Source organism: Gadus macrocephalus, chromosome 14 (genome assembly GCF_031168955.1).
Source record: "Gadus macrocephalus chromosome 14, ASM3116895v1".
Taxonomy (NCBI): domain Eukaryota; kingdom Metazoa; phylum Chordata; class Actinopteri; order Gadiformes; family Gadidae; genus Gadus; species Gadus macrocephalus.
Window position 1 is genome coordinate 15,365,234 of NC_082395.1, and position 18,443 is coordinate 15,383,676.

At 44.5% G+C, this 18,443-nt stretch overlaps 1 protein-coding gene across 4 annotated transcripts in view; it reads left to right on the top strand.

Annotated features, from left to right (window-relative positions):
* Positions 1–141: 141 nt before the first annotated feature.
* coro2ba (coronin, actin binding protein, 2Ba) overlaps positions 142–18,443 on the top strand; it is a 35,113-nt gene continuing 16,811 nt past the window's right edge. For 2 of the 4 annotated variants that reach the window (XM_060070725.1, XM_060070726.1), the window contains exon 1: positions 405–711. In XM_060070725.1, the coding sequence (XP_059926708.1) occupies positions 697–711 (15 nt within the window). In that variant the 5' untranslated portion in view covers positions 405–696. Of the gene's footprint in view, positions 269–404; positions 712–17,115; positions 17,274–18,443 lie in introns of those variants that run through there. The other 2 variants (XM_060070727.1, XM_060070728.1) reach the window with 2 other exon arrangements.

Below are 18,443 nucleotides of genomic sequence, written 5' to 3' on the forward strand. Positions count from 1 at the left end.
GGATGACATTGAGCCCCTGCCCGGGTTGGCAGACTGCGACACAGCAGCCTACCCCCCTCCCTCCTCCTCCCCCTCTGCGGTCCTTCTCCTCTCCTCGTCCCGCACCACAACTACACTACCCTCCCCGCCATGTCCGGGCTCCCGCCTCATCCATAATCTCCATTAGCCTGTCACTAATCAGATCAGGAATATATGGCGTCTCTGTTGTTTCCAGAGAACCGTGCTAAACAGAATCTGTCCGCACTGTCCGCATCATCTGTGTGAGTGTGTAAGTATACATTTGAGTGTGTGTGTGTGTGTGTGTGTGTGTGTGTGTGTGTGTGTGTGTGTGTGTGTGTGTGTGTGTGTGTGTGTGTGTGTGTGTGTGTGTTTGTGTGTGTCTGAGAGAGAGAGGGAGAGGAAGAAAGGGACAGAGGGAGAGGAAGGGTGTGCGAGGGAGGGGTGTATCCGAGTGCAGAGCTTCTCCCGCGTCATAGCAACCAAACCGCTCGCCGGCTACCAGCCCCTCGCCGCGCCGCAGAGCAGCAATCAGCTCCTTGCTACTTGGAGAGCTCCAGACGCTAACCCGTCCCTCCCCTCTCCTCTCTCACTCTCCCCTTCTCTCTGTCTCCTCTTATTGCTCTCTCCTCACTCCTGCGGCGTTGCTCTGGGCTTGACGGGGGAGATAGCAAGCAGCTCCTGGCTCAGTGATTCTGCATGACTGTCACAAAGGTAAGACACTGGACTGGAGTGCTGTCGGCTGGGAGGGGGGGTGGGTGGGTATTGGCGTGTTGATAAGAGCTGTGAAGGTGACTGGTGAATGGGTTGGCTTCTCGTGTGTGCAACAAACCTATGGTTTGTACTGGTCTGCCAAAGGAGTTAGGCAGACTGCTGTTTCATGTCAGATGTGTGTTTGTTTGTGTGTGTGTTTGTGTGAGGGTCTGTGCATGTGGATGTATGCCCATGTGTTTGTACACATGTGTACTTGGACTGGTATGTGTGGGGGGTTAGTCCTACACATGGCTGGTGTTTTGGATACAGTTATTATTTTTGGTTTGATAGATACAGAGAGAGGTAGGTAGATTTAGGAGCAAATACATACACGTTTCCCTGTCCTCCTGATAGCATAAAGACTTTTCCAAACAACACTTACACTCTCTGCATGATAGAACATTTCCATTCCATGCCCTGCATATATGTCTTGTTTGGACTTTACATTTTTCCTCTATGCTAAAACCAACGAGTAAATATGCAACCGACAGATTCTGTGTTCCGGTTTGTCCTCTTAAAGATTGGATGAAGATGTTGTACTTAATTGTCCCTTTTGATATATCAACTGGTATTGGCCATAAGTACATAATACAAAAAAAGTTTACGAGTAGTTCTTAGTGCGTGTGCGTATAGCCTGAGTGTGTGTGTGAGGTGTCTTTTTAATTGGATTCCAGACAGGAATATCATACCCAAAATGTAATCTCCTTCCAATCCATCATTTATATTGCCTTTGTAAGGTCATACTATCTCAGTTTGGATCCAGTAAGGATTCTATTGCTATTACAGGTGTTCTAAAGCCTTTCATGACATGGCTGCCAGTCATGGCAAATGTACAGGAAAACTACAGCTCTCTGTGTATTGGTCTCTCTGCCCGCCCTCTCCAGGGAATCCAGCCCTGCACACATGCATGTCATTCAGTGGGAAAGTACTTTACAACTTTTTTAAGCCTTTTGCACCTTTCCCCAATGTATTCAATGCATTGTTGGTTATTTAGCTTCATGTTAATTTGCGATTTGGTAAATGGGGTTTTGGAAGCAAAGCTTTAAATATTAATATTATAGTTTTTTAATACAGGCTGCATTAGGTTGTCTTTATCCCAGATTATATATATATTACAGAGATTATATTGGGCTAATTGTGCTCTTGTAGACTTGTGTGTGCGCGCATACACGTGCCTGGGTGTCTTGATAGTGTGCCTAAAGACTTTATAAACAGCAGTAAATTAAATCCTCTTAATGAGTAAAGAAGAGAGAGAGACGGTGGAGGGAGAGACTGATATAGGAAATTAGTACAACCGTGGTGGGACTTAACCTAAATAGATGACCTGTGGTGGTACCGGACAATGGCCTATTTACTCACACTTATGGTGAAACACCTGCTGTTGGACACACACACACACACACACACACACACACACACACACACACACACACACACACACACACACACACACACACACACACACACACACACACACAAATCCACGCTAACTCCCTTCTACTACTAACTCTTCTTCTTCTTACCTTTTGCTTCAATCTGTGTATGTGTGCTGAGCGTGGGGTGTGTGTGTGTGTGTGTGTGTGTGTGTGTGTGTGTGTGTGTGTGTGTGTGTGTGTGTGTGTGTGTGTGTGTGTGTGTGTGTGTGTGTGTAGCAGGGGAGAGTTCTGTACAATGTGGAGAGTAAGCGTGGTCTTCAGGTGAGCCCAAGTTGAACTGGAGCTCTGCTGTTTGTCGCTAACCTCACCCACACAGATCCCCCCCAGAGGTGAAGATAGATGCGTCTCCAAAGAATTGGTAGAAAAGTAGATAAATAAAAGCAAGGTGGTGTGATGAGAGGGTCTGTGGTTGTGTGGGAGTATAGGCGAGCGACTGAGAGAGAGAGAGAGAGAGAGAGAGAGAGAGAGAGAGAGAGAGAGAGAGAGAGAGAGAGAGAGAGAGAGAGAGAGAGAGAGAGAGAGAGAGAGAGAGAGAGAGAGAGAGAGAGAGAGAGAGAGAGAGAGAGAGAAATTAGTAGCTGGAGCTCTGCCTGGAGACAGAGCAGGAGTCACCTTGAGAGAAGGAGGAGGAGGAGGAGGAGGGCATATGGGGCTCCCATGCTGACAGGGCAAAAACCTGTGATGCTCTATGTTAGTGTGTGTGTGGTACATGCATTTGTATTTTGTTGGGAAAGTGTTGAGCTTTCCAATTGCAGGTAAAATGCACTTCTACTCGCACAGTAATGAGGAAAATATGACCAATGCTACTTTGAAGATTCTACGTCATCCACAAAAAAATTAGGAATAGAAAGATGCACATTTAATTGCTCTGGTTGTGTGTGGAAATAGACCGTAGTAGGATTAAAACCTTTTGGCCTTGACATTCCAGGGACGGCCAGACAGAAGACCTTCAGGGGCTGGGAGCTTAAAGCTCTTTCGCCCACTCAGATTGCGGACGTAAAATTACCATTTATTATTTACCAGGCGCTTTTTTAAAAGGCACTTATACTGGATTCAGACACAAACACACACATTAAGGAGCAGGTAGGGGTTAGGGGTCATTCATTTTCAGGAAAAATCACTGTGAAGTTAATTAGCAGTGATGGAGACATAACACAACCAGGTGGGCACGCAAAATATTACCCGTTTTACGGCGCGATGCTATGACGATCGTTGAAGTTAGGGCAAGTGTACCGTCCAAGATGCAACACTGGCAAGTTTGAGAAAGAAATAAACAGAGAGACATATTCGTCTGCTGGTAATGATGGAGCATGGAGAAAGAAATAAACAGAGAGACATATTCGTCAGCTGGTAATGATGATGAGCGGGTTTTCACCCGTTTAAAATACCCACGTATGCGTTCTAATTTAAGTGGGAAAAAGGTGTGGAAGATTGTCAAGTGTCCGTTCTCAGCTGGACATGCAGAGAAGCAGTAAAGGAAACATCCCACCTTTAAAGGAAAAGCCATCTTTCTTTAGATGAAATGTGCAGTGGGTTACAGTGATGGATTAGTATCACTGTATCACCTGGTGCAACTCTCTATTTAAATCCATAACATGTTAATATGGAGTCAGATTACACTCTTTGGGTAATTCTCTTTCCATACTAACATTTGTTTCCGTATTGTGCGGAAACAATGTGTCTTGATTCCCGTTCAAACTGAATAACATTCAGAGAATGGCAGCAACCACTGTAGTTTTACACAGGGGCTAGACAGCTGGGCTAGAGGACAATGACAGGAACAGCTTGTTTATGAGAATAGCTCCCTAGGATTTGGTTGAAATAAGAAGCCATTGTGGCTTCATGTAGAATTTCTTTTGTCTTATACCTCAAATGTTGTGCAAAAGTGTAAAATAATCTTAGTGTTTACATTTATAGTGATTAGAATCTTCTAAGAATAATGATTTGTGTGGTAGACAGATGTAACTAGTGACATTAAGCAAAATGATAAAAAATATGAACCATATAGTTCAAAGATGATTTATGTGTATGTGACATCATTTGTGTGGGTGTGGGTTTGTGTCTGAGTGTGAATGTTCCACTTTCAACACTCAACCGAACAGTTGAGCCAAACCTCATCTCCATTCCCACCCATCACATGGCCCTTGGGACGACGCGTGTGGCCCAGCGCCCGGCCCTAGCACCCAGATGTCCCACTGTGGCATCTCGTTGGGCTGTCAAGTCCACGGGGCTCTAGGGAGATCCATAATGGCCGCCGTGGGACTGCTAAGGCCATGCAACACTGACCCCTCGAGGAGATGGAGGTCACCCAAGCCAGGCACTTTATGGGCGGTCAAATCCCATCGGGGAGGCGGGGGATTGATTTCCGTTTCATATTCAAAGCGAGCTCCAAAGGGTTTCACAAAGGGAAGCGACCCATTCAAATGTGCCAATAAGGAGCGTTGGCAAGGCTTTGACACGGCCACAACAAGGGGCAGGGAGCTTCTGAATTCCTCACTGGGCTGCTGGAGGGTTGGGATCCGCATAGCAACCCTTAAAGCGGTCCCGTTGTCCGCGGTGGTAGAATACAGCCAGGGCAGCACGCCAAGAATCAAGCAGGGATGTGGGGGGGGGGGGGGGGGGGGATTGGTCAGAGAAGGATGCGGTCTAGAAGCACCCCTCTTTTGTTACTTAGACACAAGCAAGAAAATCCAGACTAACGGTTATGGGGATGTTAAGTTGATAAATGATCTATTACCCGAGGACAAAAACAAGCAGGCACGCACGCACACACACACACTGACACATGCATCTCTCAGTGAAGGCTGGGCATTAACCTTGTGCGCTATTGCCATGGATTCTATGTTGTTTCAAATAAGTTGTTAAGCTGTGCTCCGTGTGTCTGCAGTTAAGGAGCTGCAAACACACCAATTAGGAAGGAGGGACCTGCCCCTCTGAAGTAAGGCATACACACATGTGGTCGAGAAGACCTGACGTCTGACACTATTTTCAGGATGTACACGGTGTTGGCTCCCGCTCATGGTCGCTGAGGCTGGCAGGTGACCCGCTCTATGATGAGTTTTAATATACTAATGAATGGTTTAATGTGCAATGACATCCTATGATTAGGATGCATATTTTGTGTTGTAAGTTAGTTAAATGCCAAAAATAAAACATTAGCCGTCGACTGCACCAATCCTCTGCTGAGCCAGACACACACTTTTATGAACAACATCTGCTGCCTGCTCTCACTTCCACCACCGGGAAACTTAATTGAGATGGAATCACACACACCCAGACACACACACTACACGCAGGCATGTTATATCCATGACTGAATTACCTGCCTAGCAGCCTAACAGCACCACTGATGTCCAGACTGATGCCCAGGCAGTAACAACAGTGCAGACTTTATTTCGAAATACTTTTTGTACAATTGTCGAGATCATCCGTGTTACACATGATGGAATGCATGGATTGAGAGAGCGAGAGGAAGACAAAAGCTAGAGAGGGAGAGAGCGAGAGAAAGACAGAATATAGAGGAAATGTCCCCATTTAACATGGGAAGACATTCAGAGTGAATGAATGTTTATGTGTGGGTACGCGTCTTGTCTGTGTCTGTGTCTGTGTGTGTGTGTGTGTGTGTGTGTGTGTGTGTGTGTGTGTGTGTGTGTGTGTGTTGCTTTTTAAGTTTCCCCTATGGCTCTTATTACAATAGTTCCACATTACTCCGCTCCAATTATAGAAAGCCAGGTCATAGGATGTACTTCCTGTAAGGTCTTGGGAGGGGACAGTGTGAGCATTGAGATAGCGGCTTCAACATTTTTGTGTGTGTTTGTGTGTGTGTGAAACTGAAAAACTCCATCTGTAAATTCATGTCCTTGGCTATCTTATTGTCGTGAATGAGAAGATAGAAGAAGCAATTAAAAGTTGAATTTGGTAATGCAATTACTTCAGAATGTAAAAAAGTCTGTGTCATCCACTTCTAAACAACTTAATGTGAAAGCCAACAATCAACTGAGGGCAGTTTTCTTAAGGCTGGTTTCACAACCGCTAAGCCTCCAAATTCACTAGCTAACACGACAACCCATAAGGAAAATACTTCAAAGATAACTATTTAATTTCCCAATAAGGTTTTCTCTATGGAAGCACATGTCAGGCAGAAGTTTCTAGCGTGTGCCACTGCAGTGCAAATCCCAACATGAGCTGTTTCATTAGGACTGCTGCTATCCCAGGAGCAGGTCTGGCATTCAGTCACCTACATCACATTCTCAGCAGGAAAACACAGAGAGGCAGCGGTGTGTGTCTGTGTCTGTGTACTTTTGAAATATAAATTAGCATTTTTGTAACGCTACTGTACAGGTGTTTGAGATGTGCTCAAACAGAGACAGAATGAATGTGGTGGGAATGAGATGTGCGTGTGAGTGCGAGAGAGAGTAGAACGAGAAGGTGTCAGAGGTCAGCTAGTAAGCACACATTAAAAGAGCTGGAATACTGCTGCCTACGCATCTTTCTTTCTTTCTTTTTATTTCACACAGATACACACATACCAACACGCACGCACACACACACACACACACACACACACACACACACACACACACACACACACACACACACACACACACACACACACACACACACACACACACACACACACACACGTGTGAATCATCCCACACAAAATATTGCTTTAAGGTCATATTAGAACCACAAGTATTTCTGTTGGTGGCAGGTATTATTGTAACTTTTATACAACAAAGTTTGGTAGGATTTGGTTCAGGACTATGCTTAGATTACATTTTGGGTCATTTATTTTTGTGATTACATGGTCTTCTTCGTAAGGTTATTGTGGTAACAAACTGCACCAATGTATTAGCTGTATTATTGAATGATCTTGGAATAATGCTGAGTGAGTAAACATCCTGTTTACTCTGTATGTCCTGTTCTGCCCTTTTTGTCTGGGAAATGCTACTATTTTAAAGCAAGAAATGTCAAATAGGACACTGTGGGAGATACCATAACACTGCCTCAAGCAAATATTCTGTCTGTTCTTTCATGTTTTCCATGTTTATCTAAATCCATTTCTTAAACCCTCTGCCTCAAATCATATTTAAAATGTTTTTCTGTGGTCTATCCAATATTGGATAGGCTACTACTTATTTAGCAGTACTTATTCATGACTTCCGGCAGGGCATTGTGACCAAATGGCAGGACCAATAGGCGCTCAATATAAAGGCATAAGCCTCTTATAGGGATCATGCAGTGCAAGTGCTGCTGTAACGCTGTCCTGCCATCGTCAGCATTTCGACTGACGCGTCCCGCATAAAGCGGTCAGATAAATCCATTAGGCCTGTACTGTGGTAGGTCAGCCTGCACTATAGTCTTACACATCCTGATACATATAGTCTTTCAAATGACTGAACTGATATCTAATAAAGCACAGTATAAGAACACAACAACAATTCTGATCAGACTGATCTGATCCTTTAGAAAAGCACTTTGAGTTCACCAAATATTTTAATCAAGTTTGATTTAAATAAAATATCCTGGAAGTCATATAGTTGAATCTAAAAGTGCACTTTGTACTTCCATATAGGTCCATACATCAACATATATTTGAAAAAATAATAATATGGCAAAACCAAGTGAAATGAGATGCATATAACTACTTCCTGACTCAGCTCTGCTGTTGTAGTTGTAACAGTAACCTGATCCACAGTGGACATGATGACTTGCAGTCCACTTGTTTGATTGCTTTATAGAAACCCAGGCAGGTTTGCTGGATGGTGTCGGTGTTCTTCAGAGGCCGGGGAGGGGAGGAGAACAGCCAGCTGAGGGGCAGCTGGCCTTCACATTCCAGCCCTCTGGTGCTTGGCCACGGGTGCCGAATTCAACTGAGACCAGAGATGTCTGGGGCGGCTTCTGGTGCCAGGCTCTTTGTTTGCAGGGTGATTCATGGGCAAGGGAGAGATATGGTTTCTTGGATGAAAAGGGGTAACGGTTGTAAAGTAGATGTAAAAGATGAGCTGCAGTTCGACTGAGACTGTTGGTGATATGGTGAGCAGATACCCGGTGGAACCCGGTTCAGTTCAGTTTTTTTCAAGTACAATAAAACAGCTGACAATGAAAGAAAGGAAATGCATTGATATTTGACCGTTTTTTTAAAACCTTTAACCTATATCCTTTCAGAGGCATTTATTATGATTAAGTATCAGCAAGGCTGATAGGCAAAGGCTAAGCAGCAGGTGTGTTTCAAATACAGGTGTGTTGCTTTCTTACTGCAGCGTCTCAAGGATGCTTCAAGCGCCCTGCCCCACTCCCAGAGTGGATTATTATGGGGTGGAATCATGAGCCTGCAGAAATCATGGACTCACAGACTGCTACACTGACAGCAATCTCTGGCATGTCCTCATTGTTTGGCCTATCAGACAAGCTAAGAGTTTTGCTTTGAGAATACTGCACCAACCCTAGGGGATAGAAGATGCTGTTAACGCCTGAGCTTGCTTAATGGGTCTGAAAGAAAGAAGCCTGCAGGATTCCACACCGTCAGGGGAAAAGGGGCAGTTTGCCGTTGTGGTCTGTAGTGTTGGTTGTGGTTGTGGACCACGTCCAACGGGGGAAGGGTGGAGGAAAGACGGGGCTGCTGATGGAAGCAGGAATAAAAATCAGGTGAGTGCGTGTGAGGGGTTTAATAAAAGGCTAATTAAAGCCAATACAGTACAACGTGTAAGGTGTACATTAAACACACCATTTAAATGTATTCATGTTGCAATTTCTGTACAATTTCCAAGATCTCTGCTCTTTATTGTTGTTTTACCAATTGCATTGTTTACCAAAACTATGCAATACACCAAGTCTTCATCAACCTATCAGAATGAGGACATAGTGGTTTTGACAGGAGTGAACAGATATCCAACAGGGAGAAGTCGCTGCCGATAGAAAATCCATTAAAAAGTTGTGGCCAGGATTAAACCTTTTACTCCATAGAGGATAGTTAAACGAGATCACAGCTTAATTGCTGGTATTGGAACTGGGACACAGGCATACTGTACCGTCAAAGTCAAGTTGACAGACAAGCGAGAACAAATCAATGACCGGCAAAAAGGGCAATCGTTTTATAGCAAGCACAAGTTCCATAGCCCTAGCAGTATCTGAACATTGTCGTCTTCATTTAATACCTGGGTTCATAATTTGCAGTGTTGAATCAGTGTGAGTGAAATATGTTCATGAACACATGGATGAATAAAAGTGACAGTGCTACCATTCTAGCAATGTGACTTTTTACCCCTGGGTGATAGTATCTGAGTGAGGGGGAACATTGAAATAGGACGGGTTTACAGCACGTTAACCTACAGCCATGTATACAGTGCAGATGCCTCTGAAACCTGGTAAAACACTCTACCACTCTGCTTCTTCACTTTTTTGTGTCTGTGTGCTTTGTTTATGTGTGTGTGAGCCTGTGTGTCTCCAGATAGTCCTTTTAAAAATAAAAGTGTGCAGTACAATATTGTGAGGCTGCGCAACTCAGAGGGAAAATAAGTCAGTCTGAGGCGTAGGACGGAAGGTTCCAGGGAGATTTAACAACCAGAGCAGATGATTCCTGGGGCTCTGGTCTTAACCACCACTCCATGTCTGGGAATGTGAATACATACTGAAGCTACCCTGGATGCCCTTCTCTCTTCCTCCATCTCCCTCGCACCTCCCTCTTTGTCTCTTCCTCTTATTTTAATACTTTTGCTCAAGGATGAAAAGGGATATTGAAGTCCAGAAGATATGTTTGTATGTGTGTGTGTAAGTTTATGTGCATTTGCATGTGTGTGTTTGAGTTTTCATGGGTGTGTGAGTGTGTGTGAATGTGCATGTGTGTGCGTGTGTACACGTGTGTGTGTGTGTGTGTGTGCGCGTGTGTGTGTGTGTATGTATGTGTGTGTGTGTGTTCGTGTGCATGAGTTTGTGCGTGTGCATGTCTTTGTGTGTGTGTGTTTGTGTGTGTGCGTGTGCATGTCTGATTGTATATTTGTGTATGTGCGTTGGTGTGTGTGTGCGGGCCTGTGCGTGTGTGCAGGATAGAGGAAGAGAAAGTCAGGAACAGAGAAAGCGATAAAGAGTTCCCTTCCGCTAATGGTATCGTCAGAAGATAATGTGTGACACTGAACAGCGCCCTAAGATTGTAACACTGTGATGGAAGTTATAACAGCCAAACTATCTGCTTATCATGTTCTGTGGATTTGTCCCCTTCTAGTCTCATACTGTCACCACCAGGTGTTGTTAAGCTGTTCGCTTAAAGGTGCAGCTTGACTTTTCTACTTCTGTAGGCCTCAATGGAAAAACACCCTGGGGCTAGAACTACTGCTAGCTTGCAGTTGTGGGTGGAACCTGCTTACTACTGTAGGAAAACCCATTAAGAGTTCTTTGCAAGTGAGTTTGTTGAATAAACGTGAACATCTGGAGTTTGCCCACCGACACTTGATAGCGAGTTAAATTATGCCAGTAGACCATAAAACAATTTCCTTCTTATGGGTGTTAATATTACAACAAACTGTGGATTGACCAATCTCAGAAACACGTCTCAGGCCATGCATATTTTATAATTTCTTCTTTCCATCCATCCATTCATTTTCAACCATCCATCCGTGTCCATCTATTCATCCATCGATCAATCCTTTTTCAAAAATCGAGTTGACTCTAGTGGTTAGGGGGTCCTAGTGGGTCTAGTTGACTAGTGGTTAGGGGGTCCTAGTGGGTCTAGTTGACTAGTGGTTAGGGGGTCCTAGTGGGACTAGTTGACTAGTGGTTAGGGGGTCCTAGTGGCTCTAGTTGACTAGTGGTTAGGGGGTCCTAGTGGCTCTAGTTGACTAGTGGTTAGGGGGTCCTAGTGGGTCTAGTTGACTAGTGGTTAGGGGTCCTAGTGGGTCTAGTTGACTCTAGTGGTTAGGGGGTCCTAGTGGCTCTAGTTGACTAGTGGTTAGGGGGTCCTAGTGGGTCTAGTTGACTAGTGGTTAGGGGGTCCTAGTGGGTCTAGTTGACTCTAGTGGTTAGGGGGTCCTAGTGGGTCTAGTTGACTCTAGTGGTTAGGGGGTCCTAGTGGGTCTAGTTGACTAGTGGTTAGGGGGTCCTAGTGGGTCTAGTTGACTCTAGTGGTTAGGGGGTCCTGAAGGTTAGACAACACAGACCCACAGAAACAGAGGCCAACTCTCTCTTGGGGGGGGTTCGTATACGTTTGCGGGCTGGTTGAGAGACTTCATCCATCCGCTCTTCACCCATCCCTTTATAACCGGAGGAACTTACATGTACTTTAGTTGTGATGCCTTTGGTCCTGTCTGTCAACAATTAGGAACTATTGACCATTTGTAGACTGTGCTAATGCAGAGGCTCATGAGGCTGAGCTTCCTGTGTGACGGCTCTATCTTGGGCTCTGACTAACCATGTTAGGTTGCTTGATGGTTTCCTGTTGGCATCAACACTGCTCTGCTCTCATCTGCAAGATAGATACTGTAGCTCCTGTGAGTCAGGAGTGCATGAGATAAGTTTCACCGACTACGTTATCAACCAACTGATTAAGCCTAGTTAAATAATACCATTCATAATAAAGTGAGAACTAAAAAAACTAACGTTTCTTCATTATTTGTGTATCACTCTTTTTAAATTTTGCCGGTGTTATAGATATATTGTGGTCCTATGCAATCTAGGATTGGCTGTAATATCTATTATGTAGAATGAAGATTTCGATTCATGTGCCCAAACAGATAGTTTCAAACAAGGCTCAGCTATTATTTCTGGATTTGGCCTACCTTTATCTAGGTCTGATGTTGTGCAGAGAAAGGATAATCAGAGTGAGATATAGACCTGCAGATAGAGTGTGAGAGTGATTTTGCAGAGAGAACCTTCAGTATGTTGTTACTTGACGGACTAAAGCAGGGATGCCTTGCGTGCGTGTTTGTTGGGTCCAACTTCAAACCATTGCACCTCGTCCAATTTGGACCCACCAGAACCTTCACAATATGGTATATGGATATTTTATAGTAATTGGGATCATTTTGGTCAACCAATCCGAATGTACATTGTGTATACATAAAATAGCATCATCCAACCAGTCATGGGGAGTTTTTAATTTAGGTCTACCCTTCTGGGCACCAATGATGGTAGCCAGTTACCAAGATTGATACATCCCCTGACGATGTCAATGACCCTACCAAAAAAATAATCCAAACATTTTGTCAACAATTTCATCAAAGTCGTAAAAGTGTCTGTGGCCATATATTGGGGATGGATTGGTTCTATTTTTGATGATGTAAATGCTTCTCCGTCCGCCCGTGCCAATGTCTAAAGCCGAGTGGCATCCTCTTTAATCTCCCAAGTTGAACCTCGGCCAGTTCTCCTCTAGATGAAAGTGGTCATCAGTTAGGTTACTTTACACATTCCTTGCTCTTGGCCCCTAAATAATAAAAGTAGAATCACAATTATATTTAATTATCTGACCTATTATAGCACGCAGAGACAAATAGTGTAGCATAGCACAGTGAAATTATGGTATGTTATTATGTATTTAAATAGAGATCAAATAAAATTTTGATAAAATTCCAGGTCTGCCAAAATGAGGTTTTTCTGAGGTTTTCTTGAGCTACACACCAAGATAGTACATAGTAGTAGTTAAAAAAATGTATTGTTATGCAGAACAGTGGCATCCCATGTCTTCTCGTGCTGATGACATATGTGTGGCAGTTTTTCTCTGGCATTAGCTATTAATAATAACACTAAATCCTAATTAGCCTGGGTGTTCCCACCCCTCTGTCCATGGGTCAACTGACAAAAGGAGGATGACCCTCGTCACATTTTGACGCCATCTGTCACGGTTAACACCGCCTGCTCGCCTCTTCCCTCCTTTGTCTCTGCCTGACATCTTTTGTTTGTGTCATCAGAGCTGAATGCTATTTTTTGCTATTAAATGTGTTAGCATTGAGCATTCATTTAATTGTACAGTATTTTATAGTATATTTTTCATTTATAATATAATGTAACTGGTTTCTTGTGGTTGGGTTTAATGAAATTCCATATATGTTTATTAACACCTACTTTATTGCATTACTAATTATAAGTTGATGTGCCCTAGACAGGTCTTATGCATTCATAGTATAGGACCCTTTGAACCTTTTTACTTTATTTAAATATTTAAGTATATGTGTATAATCTGTTAAAAACAGAATCACGTGTGTGTGTGTGTGTGTGTGTGTGTGTGTGTGTGTGTGTGTGTGTGTGTGTGTGTGTGTGTGTGTGTGTGTGTGTGTGTGTGTGTGTGTGTGTGTGTGTGTGTGTGTGTGCGTGCGTGTGTGGGCAGCAGGCAGGTGGTCTGACAGAAGGAGTGATCTTGCCTTGGTGTCTGGGCCACACTGCGTGAGATTAACCTCTCCTGCTGCTTCATTCTCTGTCTGACTACTCTCTGTCTGTCTACCTGCATATCTGTCTGTCTGTATGAAAGTCTGTATGTCTACCTGCATGTCTAAATTCATGTCTGTCTGTCTGTCTACCTGCATGTCTGTCTGTCTGACTGTCTACTCACATGTCTGTGTGTGTGTATGTATGTGCGTGCATGTCTGTGTCTGTGTTTGTGTGCGTGTGTATGACACATGTGTCTGTTTGTCCGTCTGTTGGTCCTTCCATCTGTCTTGATAGTCTTCTTACCTCTACATCTCTTTGTCTATCTTTCTCCTCCTCGATCCCCGATATTCTCTTTCCTTCTGGTTTGTCTTCCCCTTCAGGCTGTCTCCCTCCTGGGAGAGACAGAAGGAAGAGGGGGGTGTTAACACTTGCTCTATATCTCTATATTACTCCCTCGTTCTCCCCATCTCTGTTCTCATTTGTCCTGGTTGGGGTTCACTCTTATCTTTAAGCTTTTGTTCAGCCGCCTTTTTCCTTTGTCTGTCCTTTTTTTTCTCATTCAATTCAAATAACTATTAATTATACACAGCAATGGTTAAAATAATGCTAAGTCAGGAGTAGGAATTATTTTAAGATACATCGAAAGAACAAACATGGTCAATTATAAAAACATGTATTATTCAATTCAAGTACTATTTTATAGCAATAATAAACATAAAACACACCCAGCCCCCCCCCCCCACACACACACACACACACACACAAAGTCCTACTCTCTCATAACAATCTTTATCTTCGTTTCCATCATGTTATTCCATCCATTTTGTCCCTCTGTTGATTTTTATTTCACATTGTGCCCCCTCCCCCTTCCCCTCTGTGACGGTCCTTCTGCATTAACCAGGACCATGACCTGACACTCCGTGCTCCAACAAGCATGTGACAGCAACTCCACTGGGAATGGAGAACCCAATTCTGGACATATTATTAATTTAAACCCTTCCTCAGACTATGGGAAGTCAAAGTGTCTTTTGGGGTAGTGTGTGTGTGTGTGTGTGTGTGTGTGTGTGTGTGTGTGTGTGTGTGTGTGTGTGTGTGTGTTCATCAAAACAACTTATTTCATTAGCATTGTTAAACATAATTATAATTATTTACTATTCAAGAGTCTACGTGTTAGACAGATAACAGTCCAGATAGCCACATATCCTGTCGACAGATGAGGGGGTGGATGGATCTGTGTAGACTAGCAAACCCCCCACTCTCCTGTATCTCACGCATGCACGAAGAGAGCCAGTAGAGTGGAAGCTTTCATCACTCTGCCAGGAAAACGTACTCTGAGTACCATTACACTTTGTCATGGGGCACATTTTGTGTGGGTGTGTTTGTGTCTATTTTTCCCTAAGCGGCTTCTTGAGTACGCATCAGCTGCCATTATTGGTAGACAATATGCAGTTATTCCAACACACACACACACACCCCCCCCCCCCTTGAAATAATGCACACTGGTCAGAAAGCCTTTGCCACCTTTTTTTTGTCTGGACCTTCAGTTTTGTTGTGAACATAACAATTCTCGATTCTCAAGATTAAGCGGTAGTGGACTGTTTAAAGAAAATCAACTGCCAAAGAGTTGTGTCATGCTTTGAAAATCCAAAATATCTATCTGAAAAGCCTCTCCACAGAGGCTTTCATAATACAGAAATCCAGCCTTTTCATGCGGTCATAATGGTCCCGTCAGGCATTGCCATAGCCTAATCAATCACAGAGTATTCCGGAGATTGCTGCCAAGATGTGACACTTGAGAGCTATGAAAGTCACAGAGTCCACTTCACAGGCTGGCGAGGGGGGTGCACGCCAAGGCAGCCAGCAGAGTCTCCCTCTCCCTCTCTCTCTCTCTCTATTCCTCGCTGACAGAGGACGTGATGGACAAAATATATACATGACTGTACCCAATTAAGGCAAATGGAGAAAAGAGAGAAGGAACACAGGCAACATCGCCTTCAGCTGCCTGCCTCATCCTCATCCTCATCCAGAACAAGAGCTCCCCCGACCCCCTATGGCTCTCTACGGTTCTGTCCTCTGTACGGGGGCTCTCCAAGGGCCCCCCACTTTCTATGCTGGCAGAGGACAGCTGGGATGATGGCTGGGGAGGATGGTTGTTCCGTGGGTTGGGTTGGCTGGAACCAACTGAATGGGATTGTTGTGGATCTGAGTTCATCCGCTTCCGCTGCCACTGAGCCTTGTAGATGTGTGTGTGTGTGTGTGTGTGTGTGTGTGTGTGTGTCTACACAGCTGCAATGAGGGTTGCAGGATTTTTGACATTGAACATGTCACAGCGAAATGAAATGTCAATGAGGCTTCCGGATGGCCCTCACAGAACGTGTCAGAGGGTGATCATACAATGCATAGCATTCTATAGCAAATATATACTATTAACAATGACAACAATACCTCTGAGCCATATCTCCCTATCTCTCTCTCTCTGTCCTATGTTTTCTTTACGAAGAGCGACAAATGTGCTTCTCTAAGATGGCAGGAAAAAGAAGAGGAGATGGATGAAGAGAGGGAGGGAGGGAGGGAGGACAGGGGAGGGCAGCAGCTGGCATTAACAGAACCTCTGCCTCAGGGTACGCCGTCATAAAGTCAATAAATACACCAACTCCCGCTCTCGTACGCTCTGCCCTGCAGAACGCTGCTGCATACAAACATAACCACCGACAGGCAGTACTGACGATAGCATGTCATTATGTAACTCCTCTCACCTTGGCCCTGGGGGGACGGACAGAGAGTGGTGCTGCAGGGTTACTGGATGGAGAGAGAGAAGCTGCCTGCTGTGCCACTGGGGTTAGCCACTTCACTGGGGAGGGAGCAAGGCTTCCTCAGGCTGTAGGCTTGTTAACACGGACCATGGCTTGTGGAAGGAGAGCTCTGAGTTGGAAGGAAGAGGAAGATGTGTAATAAATAAATTGTTTAGTGTTTATTGTTTCTCTATCTCTCTCCCTACCCCCTTTGTTCCGTGTTTGTATGTATGTATGTATGTATGTATGTATGTATGTATGTATGTATGTATGTATGTATGTATGTATGTATGTATGTATGTATGCATGTGCGTGCGTGCATGTATGTATGCATGTATGTATCTATCTGTCTAGCTCTCTCGCGATCTGGGAGGGAAAACACAAGGCCATTTCGAGACGATACCAACCGAAATGCTCTTAACACCGTAACACATGAAACACGTTGATGTTGAGGCGCCACTAGAGATATAGAAAACGTATGGGAAGATTGTCGAAGGCAAACTTAGTTTAAACTAACTCACTCACACACTACCGACAATTTGACTAACTAACTCAGTCACTCACTTCTCACTCTCTGGCTGATTGGTTTGTTGGTTGGGTAGCTAAATAACAATTTACATTAAGGAAGAGAAAGGAAAGGGTGAGTGACAGGACAGAGGGAGCTAGGAAGGGAAGGGAGGGGTATCCTTCCAGTTATCGGTATCAGGGAGAGGACGGGGAGGAGTGAGGGGAGACAGAAGTGGGAGGGGACACAAAGAGAGGGAGGCATGAGAAAAAGAGGGAGCGAGAGAGAGGGGGAGAAAGAGAGGCAGGACGAGCCGAAAGTGTCAGTCTGGCTGGTTATGAACAAGGGAAGAGGAGAGGAGGGTTGATTGGTTGCAGTCTGAGAAAGCCTCAACAAGAGTGGCTATAAAGTCACTGTGCCCACGCCCAGAAGGTAAGAGGCCATTTTTAATGAGTTTAAGTTCCAGTGAGCATTATATTGTGTAATATTGCAAAACAGATGGCAGAAGATTATGTTATTTAAAAATGTCTTTCACAGTTTATGAGGAAAACATGGATTTATAACACTAGTAGGAATCCTGATTGGAACAGCTAGTCTTGTGACCAGAGCCGATGGATACAAAAAAGCTTCCAGTCCGCGTTACTGATGTTTGTATTCCTCTGCGTCAGCATACACACATACAGCCACACACACACACACACACACACACACACACACACACACACACACACACACACACACACAAATGCACAGAGAGGAACAAATGCACATGCATACACACACATGCACAAATACGCGCACATGCATATACACACACACACACACGCATGTGCATACACACAAACACACACACGCACACACATATTCTCTCATTCACACACACCAACACACACTCACACGCCCCCACACAGTCACACATATGCACACACATATCCTATCGGTGCCCTACTCCAGTGACCAATGAATGAGCATCCTTGTGAGGGCCTGCTCCGAGCCAGTAACGCGTCTCTCAGCCTCTCTCTGTGTGGAGCGCCGGCCCTCAGGCCCAGACCCTCTGCTGCTCTACTGTCCTCTTCTGTTCTTCCTCTAACAAGCTTCCTTTATGCCCTGATGTGATTCACAACAATCTCTCTGGGATGGTCTCAGAGGGGGGACTGGCTGACTGAATGTTTGGGGGGGGGCGGCATATAAAATGTTGACCAATCATAGAAGCTGGTTGCATTGAAAGTTGTTCGCTTTCGGAACCTTTTTTTTTTTTTATCCGGAACCTTGTTGTTGAGGGGACTTAAACAACATTAGAAGGAGAATGTTCTGTTTACGTGCATACTTCAGTGCACAGCAGCACGGGCCCCCAGGACAATGCTGCATAGATGTCTGAGGGGCTGGTGTCACCCGGCCGCACCACCAGAGATCTGAGAACGGCCTTGGCTTCCTGTCTAAGCACTGATACAGAGTCAGAGGAGTGTCTGGCAGGGATCTTGCCGCAGTCTCCGCAAAACAACAAAAACACCACTGTTTAGGACTAGCTCCTTACATGACACAGTAGTCCACCACCACCATCTGCTCCGTCTAATAAACCAGGAATTGGATCAACACATTCTT